At 33.4% G+C, this 19,936-nt stretch overlaps 2 protein-coding genes across 5 annotated transcripts; both read left to right on the forward strand.

Moving 5' to 3' along the window:
- Positions 757 to 10,150, forward strand: LOC109329724 (topless-related protein 2-like). 4 transcript variants are annotated; one of them, XM_019563484.1, is made up of 25 exons: positions 760 to 1,151; positions 1,266 to 1,445; positions 2,047 to 2,160; positions 2,306 to 2,464; positions 2,650 to 2,827; positions 2,939 to 3,062; positions 4,040 to 4,158; positions 4,245 to 4,380; positions 4,462 to 4,571; positions 5,072 to 5,141; positions 5,217 to 5,290; positions 5,384 to 5,479; positions 5,562 to 5,654; positions 5,972 to 6,099; positions 6,211 to 6,445; positions 6,522 to 6,680; positions 6,779 to 6,883; positions 7,124 to 7,276; positions 7,381 to 7,491; positions 7,661 to 7,837; positions 7,943 to 8,071; positions 8,150 to 8,245; positions 8,868 to 9,050; positions 9,181 to 9,356; positions 9,644 to 10,150. In XM_019563484.1, exons 1-25 carry the CDS (start codon positions 1,072 to 1,074, stop codon positions 9,855 to 9,857), a joined length of 3,399 nt encoding a protein of 1,132 aa, XP_019419029.1. In that variant the 5' UTR covers positions 760 to 1,071; the 3' UTR covers positions 9,858 to 10,150. The 4 variants fall into 4 exon arrangements, with proteins under 4 accessions (XP_019419031.1, XP_019419029.1, XP_019419030.1 ...); XM_019563485.1 differs by having other exon boundaries at positions 761 to 1,151; positions 6,788 to 6,883; XM_019563486.1 differs by lacking the exons at positions 9,181 to 9,356; positions 9,644 to 10,150 and having other exon boundaries at positions 757 to 1,151; positions 8,829 to 8,926.
- Positions 16,601 to 19,591, forward strand: LOC109329962 (probable polygalacturonase). The gene is made up of 6 exons (XM_019563888.1): positions 16,601 to 16,805; positions 17,462 to 17,773; positions 17,893 to 18,013; positions 18,101 to 18,275; positions 18,365 to 18,435; positions 18,556 to 19,591. Exons 1-6 carry the CDS (start codon positions 16,800 to 16,802, stop codon positions 19,230 to 19,232), a joined length of 1,362 nt encoding a protein of 453 aa, XP_019419433.1. The 5' UTR covers positions 16,601 to 16,799; the 3' UTR covers positions 19,233 to 19,591.

A 19,936-nucleotide genomic window follows, 5' to 3' on the forward strand; every position in this document is an offset into this window, starting at 1 on the left:
GGCAACCTTCAAATTTTCTGTCTGAGTGATCCTCATGCCAAGCAAAATGAAGAATGTGATTAGTTCAGCAGTGTTTAAGGTCTACAAAACACAAAAGACACATGCTTATGTGACAATTGGATGTGGCTTTGATGTCACATACATTATCAATTAGAATATTTCTAAATGAATAAATTCATCCAAATCTTTCTAATTACAATATTGATAGAATTACAATATAAGATAACACTTAAGCCTTCATTTCATTAGCTGGATCAACTACACAAATTGAACGATGTCATAATCTGTCGTCATAAATTTAATTGACTTCATACTTGCTATTTTTTAGTAATATGAAGGGTATACTTTCACCCTATGGGTAATGAACTAATCTCTACCGATGTGTGTAATTATCCTCCCAACAAATGTATATCTCAGAAATTGAACTTTTAGTCATCTTACGATACTTGACACAACTACATCATTAGACCAACGCATTTATGACACTTCATACTTCCTATGTTCGATATTAAGAGAATTTTTGGAAGATGTTAAAATAATATAACAAAACTCAAGTATGTATATCTCAGAAATTGAACTTTTAGTCATCTTACGATACTTGACACAACTACATCATTAGACCAACGCATTTATGACACTTCATACTTCCTATGTTCGATATTAAGAGAATTTTTGGAAGATGTTAAAATAATATAACAAAACTCAAGTAAGAATGCTAAGATCTTTAAGAAAAAACACTATGTTAAGAGTAAAATACTCTAATCCATCAACACCCTGTATGAAAGAGTGGTCAACTATCTCTTTTTCTATTTTTTCTTCTTCCAACAACCCACTCTACCACTGCACCTTTTCCACCACGTTACCATTAAACGCTGTCGTTTTGCTCCATCCCATTCGCAATTTGCAAAACAACAATCGAACACAAAGATTTCAACTTTTTCTCAAACCCTCTCACCCACAACGGCTAATCTTAACTCCTTGCTTAATCCCAAACCCTAATTCAAAAATCCCTTCATTTTTCGCCACTGGGTCTTCTGATCCAACCTCTCTGAACTCGTGTAGTGGCCAAAAATGTCATCTTTAAGCAGAGAACTCGTTTTCCTCATCCTTCAATTTCTCGATGAAGAGAAATTCAAGGACACTGTGTGCAAGTAATCTACCCATTTTAATTTTATTTATTTATTTTTCATTATTTATTTGTTGTTGTTGTTGTATTTATAAGATGTTAAATTGGAAATTGGTATTTGTGTGTAATGGATTTTAAGGTTGGAGCAAGAATCAGGTTTCTTATTCAATGTGAAGCATTTTGAAGAGAAAGCCTTAGCTGGAGAGTGGGATGAGGTTGAGAAATACCTCTCTGGATTCACCAAAGTTGATGACAATCGATACTCTATGAAGATTTTCTTTGAGATTAGGAAACAAAAGTATATTGAAGCCTTGGACAGGTTCATTCATTTTCTTTATTGCTACTGCTTCTATCTACAATGATAGTTGTAGCTACTTAGTTATCCCATTTATACTCATTTGTCTGTTAGTATTACAACTTATTAGTAGATAGGGGGAATACAACCAACAAGACGTTGATCTAGTGGTGTAAGGCCTCGGTAGATCCCCAGAACGACCAAAAGGTCGAGGGTTCAGTTCCTGGGAGCGACACTTGTTGGGAGGGGCAGCCGCGCACCCCGAAATGATTAGTTCCTTACCAAAAGGTGAGGGGATACCCTTGGTAGTACTAAAAAAAAGATAGGGGGATTACACTGACCACTCATATTATAACTTATATTAGATTGGTTTAATTATGTTACACCTGAGTGACCCGACATCGATCTTGTTTCCGAAATTACTCCAGGTTTGTACTTACTGGCCTCCTCTAAAAGGAAGGTGTGTGTAAAGAAGTGAGTGTAACTTATGAAACAAAAGAGGTGTATGATGTAATTAAGTCAAACTCAAATCTCAGGGGAGGTCATTGTAGTTTCGCTGAGTATATAAGACTTCTAAGTTCTTTTGTCGTATTCTCATTCATAAAATTTCATGGTTTGTGCTTAGGCGTGACAAAGCCAGGGCTGTTGAAATACTGGTGAATGATTTAAAAGTTTTCTCAACATTGAACGAAGACTTGTACAGAGAAATTACACATCTTTTAACGCTTGACAACTTCAGGTGATCTTTGCTCTCAATTTTTCATATGGTGTTGTTGACTAGTGGGATAAAGGCTTGGTTGTTGTTGTTGACTAAGGAATAGGGATTGGAAGATCAGAGATGTTAAGCGGGTTCTCTCTTAAATATACATTTATATTAAATGCAGGGAAAATGAACAGTTGTCAAAATATGGTGATACTAAATCAGCTCGGAACATAATGCTGGTAGAGCTTAAGAAATTGATAGAAGCAAATCCTCTCTTTAGAGATAAGCTTGCATTTCCTTCATTGAGTTCATCACGATTACGAACCCTGATTAATCAAAGGTAAATATAGGTACATTCAACTTCTATATGTATTTGGCTTTGCATATACGATAGTTCCGTTCGCAAACTGCCTTATCTCTTTTAATATGGTTCAAGTTTTTGTTTTAATCTGTGTTTACCTCTCCTATTATTTGTAACTTCACTAATCATTTTCTTAGTAATTTCTTGTCAATTTTTTCTATCAGTTTGAATTGGCAGCATCAACAGTGCAATAATCGATTGCCAAATCCAGACATTAAAACTCTACTTAGTGATCACACTTGTTCACCTTCAAATGGAGCTCGCGCAGCTACTCCTGTCACTTTTCCTGTCGCATCTGGTTCAAAGCCTTTATCTTATGATCCACTAGGAGCACATGGTGGAGTATGACCTTAGCTCTTTCAGTTGGTTGACTGTTTAGTGCTGACATTATTAGTAATGTAATCTTCTTGCATCGGGATGTTTAATTTACTCTAGTTACCCACTTTTGTGCAGCCGTTTCCACCAGCAGCTGCTAATGTTAATGCTTTAGCGGGATGGATGGTGAATGCTAACCCCTCCTCATCTGTCCAATCACCATTTTTTGCTGCTTCACCATTTCCTGTTCCCCCGAGTCAAGGTATAGCTTGGTCAGTTTGTTGTCATGTAATCTGCGACAAAAAACCATAATAAGAAGTAACAAATATTCCAGTATACTACTGCCATATTTATGAATATAAGAAAATGCATATGTTCAATATGTATGCTCTTATTTTAATTTTTCTGAGGCTTTGTAGGGGGAATATGATACTTTTGTGTGCGTGTGTTGGCAGTAGATAGAATTGAAAATTTATTTGCTCTAGAGATTTACATTCACATCCTTCTCATATATGTTCAGTGGACAATACCCAGTCTTCAAGGGTTGTTCAGCATCTAATAACCTTAGCAATGCATACTAAACTCTCTTGTAATGACTTCCTATAGATTGACCTCATTTTCCTTTCATTTAGTGCAAAGGGTAATCTTTTTATTCTTTGTTGATAATTTCTCCCTTATAGAAAGCTGCTTCTTTATTTTAATGTTGAAAGTTATATGGGTGTAATTGTTGTTTCAACATTTTATCTTCATAGTGTTCTTGTCCAATAGTTAAACCAGATGATAAAAAAAGGGCGTCCCAATATACAAGACTCCCATTATTTCGGTCCTGATAGTCATTTATTCAATCAGTGGATAGGAGGATACTCTGGATCGGAATTGTAGGGCGTACTGTCTGATTTTTTCTACCAACTTAAAGCCCAAATTAATATTCTTTTCCGATTATGCGTAAAAGTTCTTTTTGATAATTTACGTAATCTGCGTGGGGTCTGGGGAGGGTAGATGTATGTAACCTTACCCTCACAAGTGAAGAGTCTATTTCCCGGACTTGGACCCATGACCTCCAGGTCACAAGGCAAACAACCTTACCATTGAACTGAGGCTCATCCTCTAGATGAATAACTAGTATAGTATTTTCATTGTCAGTTCTCTCATACATTTTGGAGTTTTGGACAAGTAAATCCTGTGATGTTTGTTTGTCTCCTCCATGGTCAAGTTCACACGTTATTCAATTTCTTGCAGTCTCTGCTTTGAAGCATTCAAGAACACCTTCTAATGCCCTTGGAATGATGGATTATCAAAATAACGATCATGAGCAGCAACTAATGAAACGAGTGCGATCTGCACAGTCTGTTGATGACGTACTAATCCACCACAGTGCCCACTTTTCTTTTTCATGCTGTTGTATTGCCATTCCTATAGTGCCAACTCTTTACAATATGTGCAGGTCACATATGCCGCTCCCCCTCAACAAGCCTCTTCATCACTTGATGACCTTCCTAGAACTGTTGTTTGTACCTTACATCAGGGATCAACAGTGATAAGCATGGATTTCCATCCATCGTTTCAATCACTACTAGCTGGTAGGTTGAAATAGACTGCTATGTCTTGTACCCTAAAGAAGTTAAGTATTATATGGTTTACAAAAATAACTTCTGAAACAGTTGGTTGCAGAAATGGTGAAGTTTCACTCTGGGAAGCAGGGCTGAGAAAGAGGCTGATATCAAAGCCTTTCAAAATATTGAATATTTCCGCTTGTTCTGCCTTATTTCAGGTTTATCTTACATTATTCAACTGCATAATTGTGAATGGATAGATCATGGATCTGTCTAAAGTCGACTAAAAAATAATATTATTGTCCATAGTGGCCTACTGGCCTTGCATTGTGCAATAATGAGCTTTAGGCATTTAGCATGGGGGTGGGATTGTGGTGGCAGGAATGACCTCTAGGCAATTAGCATATGGCTGTCCACAGTAGCTTAATAGTATTAAGAATATGAGACAGGAAAGAACGTATAATTCGGGGAATGTTTAGTATGGACAGCTTTTAAATTATAAATGAACAAAGGCTGGTGTTCATTGGCTGCACAATATCTGCTCAATTTTTAAATTTAACTACACCCTTTCCTCTAGCATACGTTCAAGCCTTATGGTATTTCGTCATTTCACTTCTTCTCATGAAATTGTCTCTTACAAAGTAAATTTCTTTTCATATAAGTGCCAGATTTCTTTTACCTGATATGCTGAAATTTAGTAATTGGGACTCTTGTACAGGCTCTAACTATGAAAGACTTGTCTATCTCTGTCAACCGTGTATCATGGAGTCCAGATGGGAATTTTATTGGTAAGTACTGTAAGTAAACTTGGTCCAGTCTGTTGTGTTATTCCTGGTTTACAATATATTTTCCCTTCTTTTCAGGGATTGCTTTCACAAAACATTTGATTCATTTGTATGCTTATCAAGCGCTTAATGACCTACAGCAGCATTTGGAGGCATGTCCCTGTGAATTTTGATTTGAACTAATAAAGTGATACAATTTTTTTGGTAATTTTTGCATTCTGACTAATGTCTTTGCTTCAGTACAGATTGATGCTCATGTTGGTGGTGTCAATGACTTGGCGTTTTCTCATCTAAACAAACAGCTATGCATTGTAACTTGTGGAGATGACAAGTTAGTAAAGGTGACAGAAAAGTTTCTGGCCTATGACATCTTTAGAAAAATGAATTTATCCTTTATTGTTAATTTTTAGAAGAGTGTGACAGGTATGGGATTTAACTGGACGGAAGCTCTTTAACTTTGAAGGTCATGAAGCACCTGTTTATTCTGTTTGCCCTCACCAGAAGGACAAGACCCAGGTAAAGTGTCCAAACAACCTATGAAACCAAAAGGCCTTGTTTGTTTCATAAATATTTTGGTAAAGAAAAAATTAGAATCTTAAAAAATTTAGGATTAAATTTGACCATAACACTGCAAGATGTAATGCAAGCCAATTTCCTGGGCACCAGCATTATTCTGTCTTTGCTTTTGTACAGCCATAACCTTGTTCCATTTGTTGTCTATTCTGGAAAGATTCTTGGTAAAGATTTGTAGAGGCAATTGGTCTTATTACTTCCTTGTAAAGGTTGTTGCAATGAATGATTGACTGGTAAAAGTTATGACATCATGTTTGCAGTTTATACTTTCAACTGCTTTTGATGGGAAAATCAAGGCCTGGTTGTATGATAATAATGGCTCCAGAGTGGACTATGATGCTCCTGGACAGTGGTGCACCACAATGCTCTATAGCTCTGATGGAAGTAGGTAAGAAAATCAAGCATGATTCTGGAAATACATCCACTTAATCTTATACATTTTTTAGTTTTTTTTGTCTGAAGTGTTAATGTGTGTTGTAACGGCTCTTTCCTATTTTAGATTGTTCTCTTGTGGGACAAGTAAAGATCGAGATTATTTCCTAGTTGAGTGGAACGAAAGCGAAGGAACACTAAAGAGAACATATTCTGGGTTTAGAAAGCAATTTACTGGCATTGTGCAATTTGACACATCAAAGAATCGCTTTTTGGCTGTTGGTGAAGACAACCAGATAAAGTTTTGGGATATGGACAATATCAACATTCTAACTAGTACACATGCCGAGGGTGGTCTTCTTGTGAGTATTCCCTTTACTTTCAATTTTTGACACTTTTCTTAGAGCATTGTTTGACATGGTTGATGTCTTGCATTAGAGTCTCCCTCGCTTGAGGTTCAATAAGGAAGGAAACCTGCTTGCTGCTACTACAGATGATAATGGTTTTAAAATTCTTGCTAATGCTGATGGCATCAAGTACTTAAGGGCCATTGAAGCCCGGTCTTTTGAATCACCAAAAGCACCTGTTGAGACAAAGGTTTGTTGTCTGCCTTAATTATCAATCTTCACTATCTGCTTCCTTACCAAATATCATTTTCTGGTTTATATTAATGTCCAAGTTTTGAATTATTCTAAATGAATCAGGGATTAGGGTCTTCTGTGGTTGTAAATATCAATCCGCTCACCAATAAAGTAGAACATGTAGACCAAAGCTCTCCTTTTCGGCATGCACCAATCCTTGTAAGATATAAACTACAAAATATGTGGGTTGATACTTCATTTAAGATTTATAACATTCTTATATTATGAAATATTTTAGTGTGAACATCAAATACAAATTATGCATTCTTTTTCTATAAACTAAATTACGGTGTACATGGTTTTATACTACAGCAGTTATGCCTAGGCATCTTATGGAGTTCTGGTCTGTTAGACAAGTAGGTGTTCAACTCACTCGTTTTGTTGATATTTTTATTCCAGAATGGAGTTGATTCTATCACTAGAAGCATAGATAGAAAAAGAAGTTTGGATGATTTATCTGACAAATCTAAAGCTTGGGAATTGACAGAAATAGTTGATCCTGTTCAGTGTCGAACAGTTACTATGCCAGACAGTATGGGTTCCAGTAACAAGGTATTCCCTGCCAACCTATTTTATGTATAGGATGTTTAAATAATTTATTTTTATTTTATATCAATAATTTTATGATCATAAAATCCTTTACATTTTTTTTCAAGGTTGCTCGTCTTCTTTACACAAATTCTGGGGTTGGGCTTCTGGCTCTTGGTTCAAAAGGGATTCAGAGGCTGTGGAAATGGAGCCGCAATGAACTGAATCCTAGTGGAAAGGTAATTGTATGCTGAAAGACCCTCAGATGCGGAACCACTTTCCCGTTGCTTTATAATGGGTATCCTGATGCCCATGTTTCTATTGCATATGATAAGAGTATGCATGTTTGTTGATGGGTATGATACTTTCATGTTAGCATTTCTGACTCTTTTTTGTGTGGATTTACAGGCCACGGCAAGCGTTGTTCCACAACATTGGCAACCGCCAAATGGTGTTCTCATGACTAATGATGTCCCGGAAAATTCTGAAGCAGCAGTTCCTTGCATAGCACTCTCAAAAAATGATTCCTATGTTATGTCTGCCTGTGGACGGAAAATTTCACTTTTCAACATGACGACATTTAAGGTAATATGACGGTTTTTATGGTAATATAGTGTGTATCATCACTTGTAGCCTTTATCCAGATGTATCTCAGTATTTGAGCTTTGACAAACTATTGCTAAATTTCAGGTAATGGCAACTTTTATGTCGCCGCCCCCGACTTCAACCTTCCTTGCGTTTCACCCCCAAGATAATAACATTGTTGCAATTGGAATGGAAGATTCAGCCATTCATATTTATAATGTTAGGGTGGATGAGGTAATTACTTTTAACAGCTCTAAATTGTAATTGTTTCGGGAATCATATTAATTGTGGGTGTGACCTCTCTGCCTTTAGGTAAAATCAAAGTTGAAAAGTCACCAGAAGCACATTACCGGTTTAGCTTTTTCAACTAAACTGAATATCTTGGTTTCATCAGGTGCTGACGCTCAGGTATGTTTAAGCATGACTTCTGGTAGAATATTGGTTATGTTGTTTAACTGTTATTGGATTGGGCTTGTACTGGCTGCCGAGTTGTTACTGCACTCTTCGGTGTTTAATTTCAGTGTTATATTTATAATGATTTCAGTGTTTAATTTCACAATTATTCAGAATCTTATTACTTAATTTATGCTCTTTTCTAATTTTTTAAGAGGGCCTCACTATTTAAGGTCTTTGTTTCTATCACCAGGTTACTTGGGTAGGGACGTAGGGTTACTAGTATTTCGTGGAATTTTTACTAGTGTACTACACTTGTAATTGGCCTAGAAGATTAATATAAATGTGACTAAAAGGAAAACCTTTGTACTATCCCGACATTACTACTACTTAGAGTTTCACTACTTCAATATGTTCTCAGTTTTTCCCCTTTCCATATTTCCCCTATAATTTCAACAATTTTCGTCGTCATTTTATAACTCGAGATATGTAGCTGTTTTGTGCGTTTGTCTTTATGAACTTCTAAAGATGATTGAATCTCTATATATTTACTATATATATTTATAAAAAACTATTTTTAATTTTTAATTTCTTGAAGAAGGGAAAACTTTGGCTATATTTGTGAGCATTTTTGTAGCTTGTCTTTTGGAGCATTGACTCATGGGATGAGAAGAAATCACTGTCAATTCAATTGCCAGCTGGAAATGCACCTCATGGTGATACTCTAGTGCAATTCCACATTGATCAAGTAAACTTGTTGGTATGCCATGAGTCGCAGTTAGCGATATATGATGCTTCAAGAATGGAATTGATTCGGCAGGTAAGCAGTTACTCTCCCTTCCCCTCTCTACCCTGAAACAGAAACCCTCACACTAAACCTTTTACTTATATATATATATATTGAGTTCTTAGTGAATGAGCTAGTAAAAATCTTTTTGTTCGGATTATAGTGGGTGCCACAAGATGGGTTGTCTGCTTCGATATCCTCTGCTACGTATTCCTGCAATAGCCAACTAGTTTATGCTGCTTTCACTGATGGAAGCATTGGAGTATTTGATGCTGACAGCCTGAGACTCCGATGTCATATAGCTTCATCCGCATACCTACATCAAACCTCATCAAACAGGTCTTTGAACTTCTGCTTCATATGTATTTCAACTTATTCGATTTTTTTTTACTGAAATCCCAATTAGAGATGACTATTTCTTTGTTATTGCTACAAGCAATGTTTTAAAAACTGGACCGAACTGATTTGGTTAAACCAATTAAGCCAATCTCGAGTTCAGTTCTTAAGACATCGGTTTGAAGTTTTGCATTTTTAGCCGAAATATGCTTTAGACATTTAATTCATGTTTCATTTTTCATGATACTTGGCCAAGCTGTCTGAAATTTTCTTATTTGTTTTGTACACAGCCAAAATGTATATCCTGTAGTTATTACAGCACATCCACATGAATCAAATCAAATTGCAGTTGGACTATCAGATGGATCTATTAAGGTTATAGAGCCCATAGAATCTGAAGGAAGGTGGGGAATTAAAGCACCTGTTGATAATGCCATGCAGAATGGTAGAACAGCATCACCCTCACTCACAAATAATCACACTCCCCAACAGCTCCAAAGATGATATAATTCTTATGCACCATTTAAGTTAAGTTTCTTGTTGTACAATAGTAAAACTGTTAAGATGAATGTTTGCAAGAAACCCTTTCTCGACATAAACGTTGGTCTAGTCGGTAAGGATTGAGCTCATATTCTGTGAGGTCGTGAGTTTAAATCTTGTTGTCGATGTTACGATGTAAATGTCTTCGAGGGCTCTGAGTCGTGAGGCCTGCTTTGTCCATAGTATGCCTTTGAGATCCACTTATGCAAACTTTTTTTACCATAAGACTGATAAAATTTATTATTCCTTCAAATATCCACTGTCATCTTTTATTATCATTTGTGCTTACCTATACTCTAGTATTTTTTTTTATGCTAGCGGAGCAGGACTATAAAGATTACAAAATGATTCCTACTAAGTATTTAATGAATCTTTATTTTTAGAGGGTTAGAATTGGTGACATCCTATTAACTTAGGTTATGCCTTTTTCAGCTTATTTATATGCATGGTGGCTCAATGCTATCTATGTAAATTTTAAAAGAAAATAGCTTTCATTAACATTTTCCAATTTTGCTACAGTTTTCACTCGATCCGTGGCAGAAATTATTTGTTACCATCTTAGGCTCTGAATTCTCCATCTTAGCAAAATTTGGCACTGCAATAAATATATATTGGTATGGACAAAATTGATATTATCCTAAAAACTTGGTTTAAAACTCTTAGCCATAGAAAAAGTGACAAGGGTTATTGTCACATCAAGTGATATATAAGTTTATATGAGTAGAAAGTGATATATATAAGTTTATATTATTAATGCACAGATATTATACTCATGTGAAAATGGAATTGTTTGCAAAATAATCATTATATTTTATGTGGACCAACATAACATAATATGTCTATTGTTTTTCTTGGAATGTAATCCACGCATCATGGTACCAATCTATGTTTATTCCTGCTGTGATATACCTGTAATAAGGTAGTTGTTTCTCAAATTTTATTTTGGGTATGTGTCCTATGAATTTATTAACTAATTTTGTCAAATATATCAACATATCCACTATACATCCCTGACTTTAGTCTAAAAAACATTTTAGTATTGAGTCAAGTTTTCAATGATTTTCCAAGACAGTGTTTGTATCCCAAAAAAAGCAGACCTATTTGTGTCCTAATAAAACATGCACTGCAACACAAAGGAATGAATGGGTTATGCTTGAGTAGCTGTTATACTCATGACAACTGGTCCTTGTACAGGACATTTAAGGGCAGTTACATCTGTAATGAAATGACCCAACAAAGAAAAACAGAGATTCCAAGTAAAGTTTCAGTTCTTATGCTACTTTAAATAGTCACATTAATCATTACTTTCACCTAAATACCACCAACTTTGAAATTAGTGCTACCAACAAAAATGTGCAAATATATTATACCCTCTTACTAGTAATAAATCAATCAGCATAAAGTTTTTTTTTGTTAACCATAATAAAATGACGTGTTGGCTTTTACCCACATGTACTATAAATATTGATATATTTCTAGTCTAATTATTTAGAAGAGATTAATTATATTAATACTATAGTTATCCCCTAACAGACCCAGTCCTAGAAGTAGAGTGGCAAAGGGTAAGACTATAACTTTTAGAGTATGTCAGCGAGTTTAATTTTAAAGGAAAATTGAGGATTTGAAAGTCATAAAATATATTTGTAAGATGACTCAAAAAATTTCATTTTTCTGCAAAACTCAAGTTGCAAACAGACTCTTAGGAGTCTAACATATTATATTATTTTATTTAACCAATATAGCTCCCCTATTAAAAATAAAAACAGCACATTTTTACTATTTTTATATGAAATAAAAATAACACATATGGGTTATATATATAGAGAGATATATATATATAGAGAGAGAGAGAGGTGCAATGTAATATGCTGTTGAACCCACCGCCCCACATGGGAGCAATATACAGCAATTTCACCTACAATAGTCTATTTTGGATTTCCTATCTATTGGTATAGTTTAAAAAGTCTCTGCCTAGTTAATGGAGATTTTTTCAGATTTGAATGTGATGAGGGAAGGGTTTAAGAAATAGATGGAAAATATTGTGGGTTTGAGTCTCATTCATGACAAATTAAAAAAAAGTTATAAGGTGGTTTGATGGTTAGAATGAATGGTTGAAAGGAAGGAGATTGAGAGTTTGAGTTTTACCCATAACGAATATTAACATACTAATACTTGTGGGCAAAAAAAATATGTGAATCTCTTGTTATGTGGAATTCTTTTCCATCGTTTAACTTTTATTCCTTTTGTTCTATTCTTCATAGTTTTGTATATATACTAAAGATGCGTGTTATAAATTAATATTTGTTTTTTACTTGTCCAAAATGAGTTCAATAAAGACAAAAGTAAAACATTCTTACTTCTTTTAAAATCGTGATTGTTGTCACAATTAGGAAACCATCAAAACAAAAAATGTTACACCATGAATTAAGATCGATCATTGATCTTGATTTAAATCATAGCTAATAGTGAATTATGGTGACTTCTTCTTACGTCCTTGTCATGGGATGGACCATGATTTATGATTTTTCATGTGTTGTTAGTTTTTCAACAATCATCCACGTGGAATCGGCGGGCTTACAAATGAGGTGAATATCATCTGTCCGAATGATGTCTCATTTCCCTGTACCAAGTCAATTACATATTGACAAGTGAACTCTGATTGACTTGAGATAAGGAATGAAATATCATTTAGGTCAAGTGATATTTCTACTTACAAATGGGATTTCCTAAAATCACGTCCTCATTCATTCATGTGTCATTCAATCAAATTTTGACATTATTAAAGAAAATGAGTAGTGACTAGTGAGAAGAAAGTTGAAGTGTTAGATGAATTTTATATGAATGTAATATCTATATATGACGAATATAAATATTTATAAGAAGTTAATGTAAATATTTATATATTGTCAATGTACAGATTTATACACAGTCAATATATCATTTAATATTTATTTGTATTATTTTTTTGAAGAGTCAACGATGATTAAATATGAATTATGAAATATCAATGTATAAAACTCCTACTTACATTTTTTTCTTCCTGATTTTATATTATGTGTTAAAATAAATTGAATATAACATTCTTAATGACATGATTTTGGGACATATAATCTCTTCCATTTTATTTAGCTATATACACTTAGGAGTAGGGAATAGTGAAATTAGAAAACTATGTGCCACTCATGTTCAAAGGATGTCATTCAATATATATGGATAGGAAGGTGCAGCTTTATTTCTTTCTCTCACTTGGTTCCTCATGCTTCAAGTTTTCTTTTGTGGTTTTACTTTTATTTTTTCCCAAATTACATTTTATTAACTATCAAATTCTCACATCACATAAAAATATAAGTCAATATTATTTATAAGAGTGAAATATTTATTTATTGTTAGTATAAAAATTTATATGCGTATAATACATTATTTATAATTTATTTGTATTTTTAAGAGTCAATAATGATGGAAAATGGATGATTAATTATAAACTGATAAGATATAAAACTCTTATACCGTTGGTGCATATATATTTTTTCTTTTATAAGATATTGGTTGTTCTACTTTTATAAAATAGCTTCTAGGATATCTAAGGATATGTAAGTTTGTCATACAAGGAGACCTGAAAGTGTGCTAAGTGTTAAAGTCCTACATGAAAATATAACCAAAAACCACTTATAACTTGACTTGGGCAATCCATTATGAATTAGCTTTTGAGATTAAGTGATGAATATTATTCTAATAGAGTTTTATATAAAATTAAATCCCAAATAATTCAAAATTAATTTGATTAAAGATTGTTTCAAGGGATACAAAAGTAGCACTAATCCCTAAAAGTAAAAATAGATAGGTGCAAATGTATACCAAATGGGGTGAGGAGCATATTCCAAAGGTTACCCAAGTAAGGGAATAAACTTTTTGGTACTATCAAGGGTATTATTTACTATTTTGAGTAAGAAATTATTCTTTTTCGAAATATGTGTATGTCATTCTCAATAAATGTTGTTCTCTAAGTTTTAACTTTTAACTTTGTGATCATCTTCAGGATCTAGCAATACCTTATACCAACATTTTGTTGCTAAAACCTCTTAACTTGGTAATATATATAAAATTTTGACATATATAAAACTGTGTAATTGTGCTACATATAAACACAACTTTATATTGAATATTTAATACAGCTAAATTGTAAATAAAGCCTTGGAGTAAATGCATGTTTAGTTGTTAATATTTTGACTTATTTTAGAAGCTTGGTTCCATGGTTCATGGTTGGTTGTGTCTAATTTTTTATTTTTTAGTTATAAGAATGTTCAGAAGAGGTGACATAAAATATGAGTAGAATAAAAAGAGTAGAAGTATGTGAAGTGAAATAGTTTACGAGTCGAGGCTAGCATCTCTCTCCATCGTTGGTGTGGGTCCCACTCTTTCCTTTCTCTCCTCTGTCGATCCACATGCGCCCCTCTCTCCTTTCTACTAGGGGATGAGCATAATCTAGATTGGGACGAGTTAAGTTTGTCCTTATCCTATCATAAATATTGGTCGGATAATTTTTTTAATCCTGGATCCAACTCTAGACCCGAAGCTAAACCGATCCTAAATAACGACCAATCCAACTTTTAAATTTGATCTGATCCTAAACCTGATTAAATATAATACATACTCATTTTATATAAAAACTTCTCAATATTACTTATTATTATGAATATGTAGTTTGATATATAAATTGATATATATATATATATATATGTGTATTATTAATAATATATATATATATATTATTAATCATGAATATATTATGAAAAAATTAAAGAATAAATGATACTTTTGACCAAAAAGGTATTATTACTCTATACACATTTGAGTAGAAACATATACAAACATGATAAGCAAGTGACCCTAGGATGGGACGGGTCAAGTCATACTTAGTCCTTAATCCTAAATATTGACTGAGACTATTTTTTGAACCCGGACACGACTATAGACCCGATCAAACCCGACCATATTCAGATCCGATCATGATCGGACCATGCCGGGTGAGCGAGTAGGGTCGGGTCCTACTCATCCCTACTTTTTATACACCATAGTATATACCAACCCCATTCACTCCTTAACTTATTTATTCCATAACTTTTTAAATATTTTGATGGTATAACTAAAGGTATCTTTTATTCTTTATGTATGGGCTTAAATCTTTTTTGTACAAGTGATTGTCCTCAAGAATCAAATTTTTAATTTTTTGTTTTGCATTAGATCTAATGAGATATTACTTAAAGAAATTATTAAATAACATAAAATACACTTATAAATTAAAAGAAATTAATAAATGTGTGCCTACACAGTTAAAAAAGTAAAGTATAAATATTTAGTGAAAATCTAAAACATTAAAAATATAAAATTACTCTCTAATTATTATTAGAGAATAAATTATCTCATCAAATCTGGACATAACTTATTTTCTTAAATTTACTCATTGTTTGATATATATATCTTATTTTTTATTTTATAAAATAATTTAAAAACATAAGTTATGTATTTATATAAGAAAATATTTTACTTTTTTATTATTATTAATAGTAGTTCAAATTTCTCACCCACCTCTTCATCCTACCACGTGGCAATCAATGATAGGGCCTCACAACTGCCATGTGTCACTCATGCAACTTTCCCTATTATCACTTCTCATACACTAATCATAATATTATGTATTATTAGTGTAAAGTTTCTTACACTCATAACATATTATTCACTGGTTCATGAGTCAATATTAATTAGTATATGAATAGTAGATGATGTATCAACAATATAAAAAAGCAATTACATTGTGTCTATGTATTAAATTTAAAAACAAAAAATCACTGATTGTATGAAAAATAAGTTTACACTATAGCTTTAAACCTAAAGAAACTAACTTCAATAGTGGAGAGGGTCATATTCCCCTCATAGTATAATTAGTGTATATGAAAGAAAAATGATATATCCTCTTACTAATCCTCTTACCCATGAAAAGATGACATGTGTCACATAAGATACTTTATTGATTAATGATTGGATTACAAGTGACATGTGTCATTTTTTGTGTGGGTAGGAGAATTAGTATGAGGATATAACAATGCTGTGTATGAAATCGTCTTATCTAACTATTTTATAACTGTTTAAATGCTTAAATATATTAACAAACCCTCTTCAAAATACTTTACATTCATAAACTTCAATCTTAATTAATAAATACAACTCATAACCTACCCTTTTTCTGTTTTTTGTTCTACTCTCCCATTCATTCCACTCACTCAATGTTCGGTTTTAGAACATAGTTTATTATTGTCGGACAAAATCAACACTTTTCTTAACATGTTCTGAACAGTTCATAAAGGTAACTGACAGTGGAAACAAACCCCACTCCTAATCAACAATTACTAAATTTGTAGCATAGTAAAATGTTTGTGTCCAAGAGTTTTAAAAAAGTAATATCAATCTCCTAATTTGTGTATGTTAATTACAACTTTGTTTAAAAATCTTACATATGAAACAAGATTTTTGAAAAGTGTATTATATTCATAATAAACCAAAAAGTTACATAAAAAACGTAATTAAGTAATCAAACTATATAAATTTTCCTCAGTAAAAGACTTTCCTCAAACGATTTTGTCGGCCAGATATGTTATTAATCATTGTTATTGCTTTTTCTAATTCTTAAATATAATTAATTTGTCATTACATCAGAAATTTCTTACCAAATATTTGTCATATATGAAAGGACCATTAATCTTCTCTTTTACTGTCATATGCATGATTAATGCCTTATAATAATTGTACTCATAAAACTGCTCCAAGCTACCTATATTCCTGTGCATTCTTCTGCTTCCTCCTTTTCCTTCTTTCTCTTTTTTCTCTCTGTTCCAGCTTTGACTCAAGAACATGCTTGTAAGTACGTTTCTAAGGTTCATTTTTTCTGAGTTTTATTTCACTTCATGGTGTCTTTTTCTTTACCTTAGATTCATTCCAAATCCAGAAGGGGTTCTAAAGTTTCAATCTTTGGTTGGATTTTAGATGTTACACGTGTTCCATTCATATGGGGTATCTTCTATGTGTGTGATATTCAATTTGGTTTTGGTTCCTTATTTTCTTTTTAATATGCTTATATGGTAATGGTTATTGCTGTAGTTGGTGAACTTCAATCATATTCCATTCTATTTGATCTCATAAACTTTAGCATTTTTTGATGTTCTTACTCATGTGATATGTGTCATTGTTCTCTCCACTCAATGTATAATCTTTTGTAACTCATCAATTGTTACTAATTGTGATTAGCATGTAAATTTACATTGTTCTATTATTTATGCTATGATTTGTTTTCTTTTTCTATCCAATTCTTATTGCAGAATTGGTTTTATTAACTTCTATGAAGTGAATTATTTGCTCAAAGAAGAAACTCTTCATCTCTATTTACTATGATCGATTCTCTTTCTCTAAATCTCTCTTTTAATTCTTAACACATGATATATTCTGATGATCAATTATAGAATATCTTCTCAGATTCATTGTTTTGCATTTTCCTTTTTCTGTACCTTGTTTTTCAGGTGGCATTGCTCTTGCTGCTGGTATTGAGCAATGCTGTTAGAATTGATGCAGAAGGTGGACAATGTGTTTCAAATCCAACATTAGACCCAAGACCACACAGTGTCTCAATTTCGGAGTTCGGCGCAGTTGGAGATGGCAAAACACTCAACACTCTTGCATTCCAAAATGCCATCTTTTATCTCAAGTCATTTGCTGACAAGGGTGGTGCTCAGCTATATGTACCACCAGGAAAATGGCTCACTGGTAGTTTCAATCTTACAAGCCATCTCACCCTCTTTTTGGAAAAAGGTGCTGTCATTATTGGATCTCAGGTATTTTAGCTTTTCATTACTTTTGTGTTTTTTATACTGAGAGATAAATAATTCATGTTAAAATTCCTAGCCTTTGGTTTTAAGTTTTAACCTTTTACATGTTATTCTTCTTTGTTTAGGATCCGTCTCATTGGGATGTTGTTGCACCATTACCTTCTTATGGCCGAGGTCTTGAAGTTCCTGGTGGAAGATATCAGAGTTTGATAAGTGGATACATGTTACATGATGTGGTCATAACAGGTTTTTTCTACTTCCCATACAACTTTTACCTTTGTCATGATTTTTTTATTCTGGAATGATCTTTCATATCCTTTTGTGCTTGGTCAGGTAATAATGGAACCATCGATGGAACCGGATCGGTTTGGTGGGACTTGTTTGACTCACATTCCTTGAACTATAGCCGTCCTCATCTAGTTGAAATTGTAGCATCTGAATTTGTGGTAGTTTCAAATCTTACATTCTTGAATGCCCCTGCATATAGCATCCACCCAGTTTATTGCAGGTAAATATTATGTGATTGTTCGAGACATTATATAAAATGTCATTTAATTTGCAAACTCATTGATTTCGTTTATATGTAATTTGATGCAGCCATGTACATATTCAAAATGTTTCGATTTCTGCTCCTCCAGAATCCCCTTATACGGTTGGTATAGTACCAGGTTTGTAACATATTATGGACTCTACTTTTGGCCCACATTATGAGAGTGACATTGCTTCTCAAATATTCAGTACTTTATAGAGCGTCATTTAGCTAACGTTTGTGCACTACGCGTTTTCAGATTCTTCAGATAGTGTTTGTATAGAAGATTGTGTTGTAACCATGGGATATGATGCAATTGCCTTAAAAAGTGGCTGGGATGAATATGGTATTGCTTATGGCAGGCCCACCGAAAATGTACACATTAGAAAGGTGTATCTTAAAGCATTTTCCGGCTCTAGTTTAGCATTTGGCAGTGAAATGTCGGGTGGTATTTCAAATGTTCTTGTGGAGGATGTTCATATTTTCAACTCGAATAGCGGCATTGAGTTCAGAACCATCAAAGGAAGAGGTGGTTATATGAAAGATATTTTTATGTCGGACATACAAATGGAGAATGTCGATACAGCAATTTCTGCCACAGGCCGTTTCGGCTCTCACCCTGATGACAAATTTGATCCAAAGGCACTACCACTTTTAGATCACATTACCTTGAAGGATGTTACTGGTACAAACATCACAATTGCTGGAAGTTTTGCTGGAATAGAAGAATCTCCTTTTTCAAATATATGCCTTTCAAACATAACCTTGTCTACCAATTCAGTTTCTACTATTACTTGGGAATGTTCAAACGTCTCCGGCTTTTCGGATTCTGTGTCTCCGAAACCCTGTCCAGACCTTGAGAACCCTTCAAATTCTTCTTCATCATGTTTTCCCTACTTGCTGAGTATCACTGAAAGAAAAACTGCAGTGCTGTGATTATCATTTCTCAATAGAAGATTCAATATTCTTGAGTACCTTGTTGCTTGAAAAATCGAACAGCGAATTGCAATTGAACATTAGGTCTCATTCTTTTCAATAAGACACTTGTCCTGATTCTTTTTCATCACTTAGACTTCAATTCTTGTATTTTCCTATCAGCACATTATTTGTACAGGTTTATTTCTTCATTCATGTGTAAGGAAATTTTGGTTGTGCCACCACAGAACAAAAAAAATGAATAGTTTTTTTGCAATAGTCCATTGTTATTTCACTGTAAAGTATGTAGTAGATTTGGTTAATACTTCAATTGCAGGAAATTTCAACTTTATGGCCATGAATATATCCACATTTTATTACTTAATAGTGATGTTACCATTCTTAGTCTTAAAACACTACTCTAGTGTCAAAAAATGTGCATATGATTGTTCTTTTGTTTTCCACTCTTATATATATTTCAACATAGAAATTTATGATATGGTACTAGGGTGGCCCAACCCTTAACTAGGGGTGGGGTAGGGCTCTTTATATTTCCCTGGATCAGCTCTGTCATGTAACTTGTATTCATAATTTTGTAGCAATGTAGGTACTTCCTTTATATTTGAAAAATATAGGTAGTTCTTTTCACATAGAAAGATATTTTGATGTTTTCCATATATGTAAGAATGTCACTGTCATTAAGTAAATTATATGAATTTACTAGT

Source organism: Lupinus angustifolius, chromosome LG16 (genome assembly GCF_001865875.1).
Source record: "Lupinus angustifolius cultivar Tanjil chromosome LG16, LupAngTanjil_v1.0, whole genome shotgun sequence".
NCBI classification, from domain to species: Eukaryota; Viridiplantae; Streptophyta; class Magnoliopsida; order Fabales; family Fabaceae; genus Lupinus; species Lupinus angustifolius.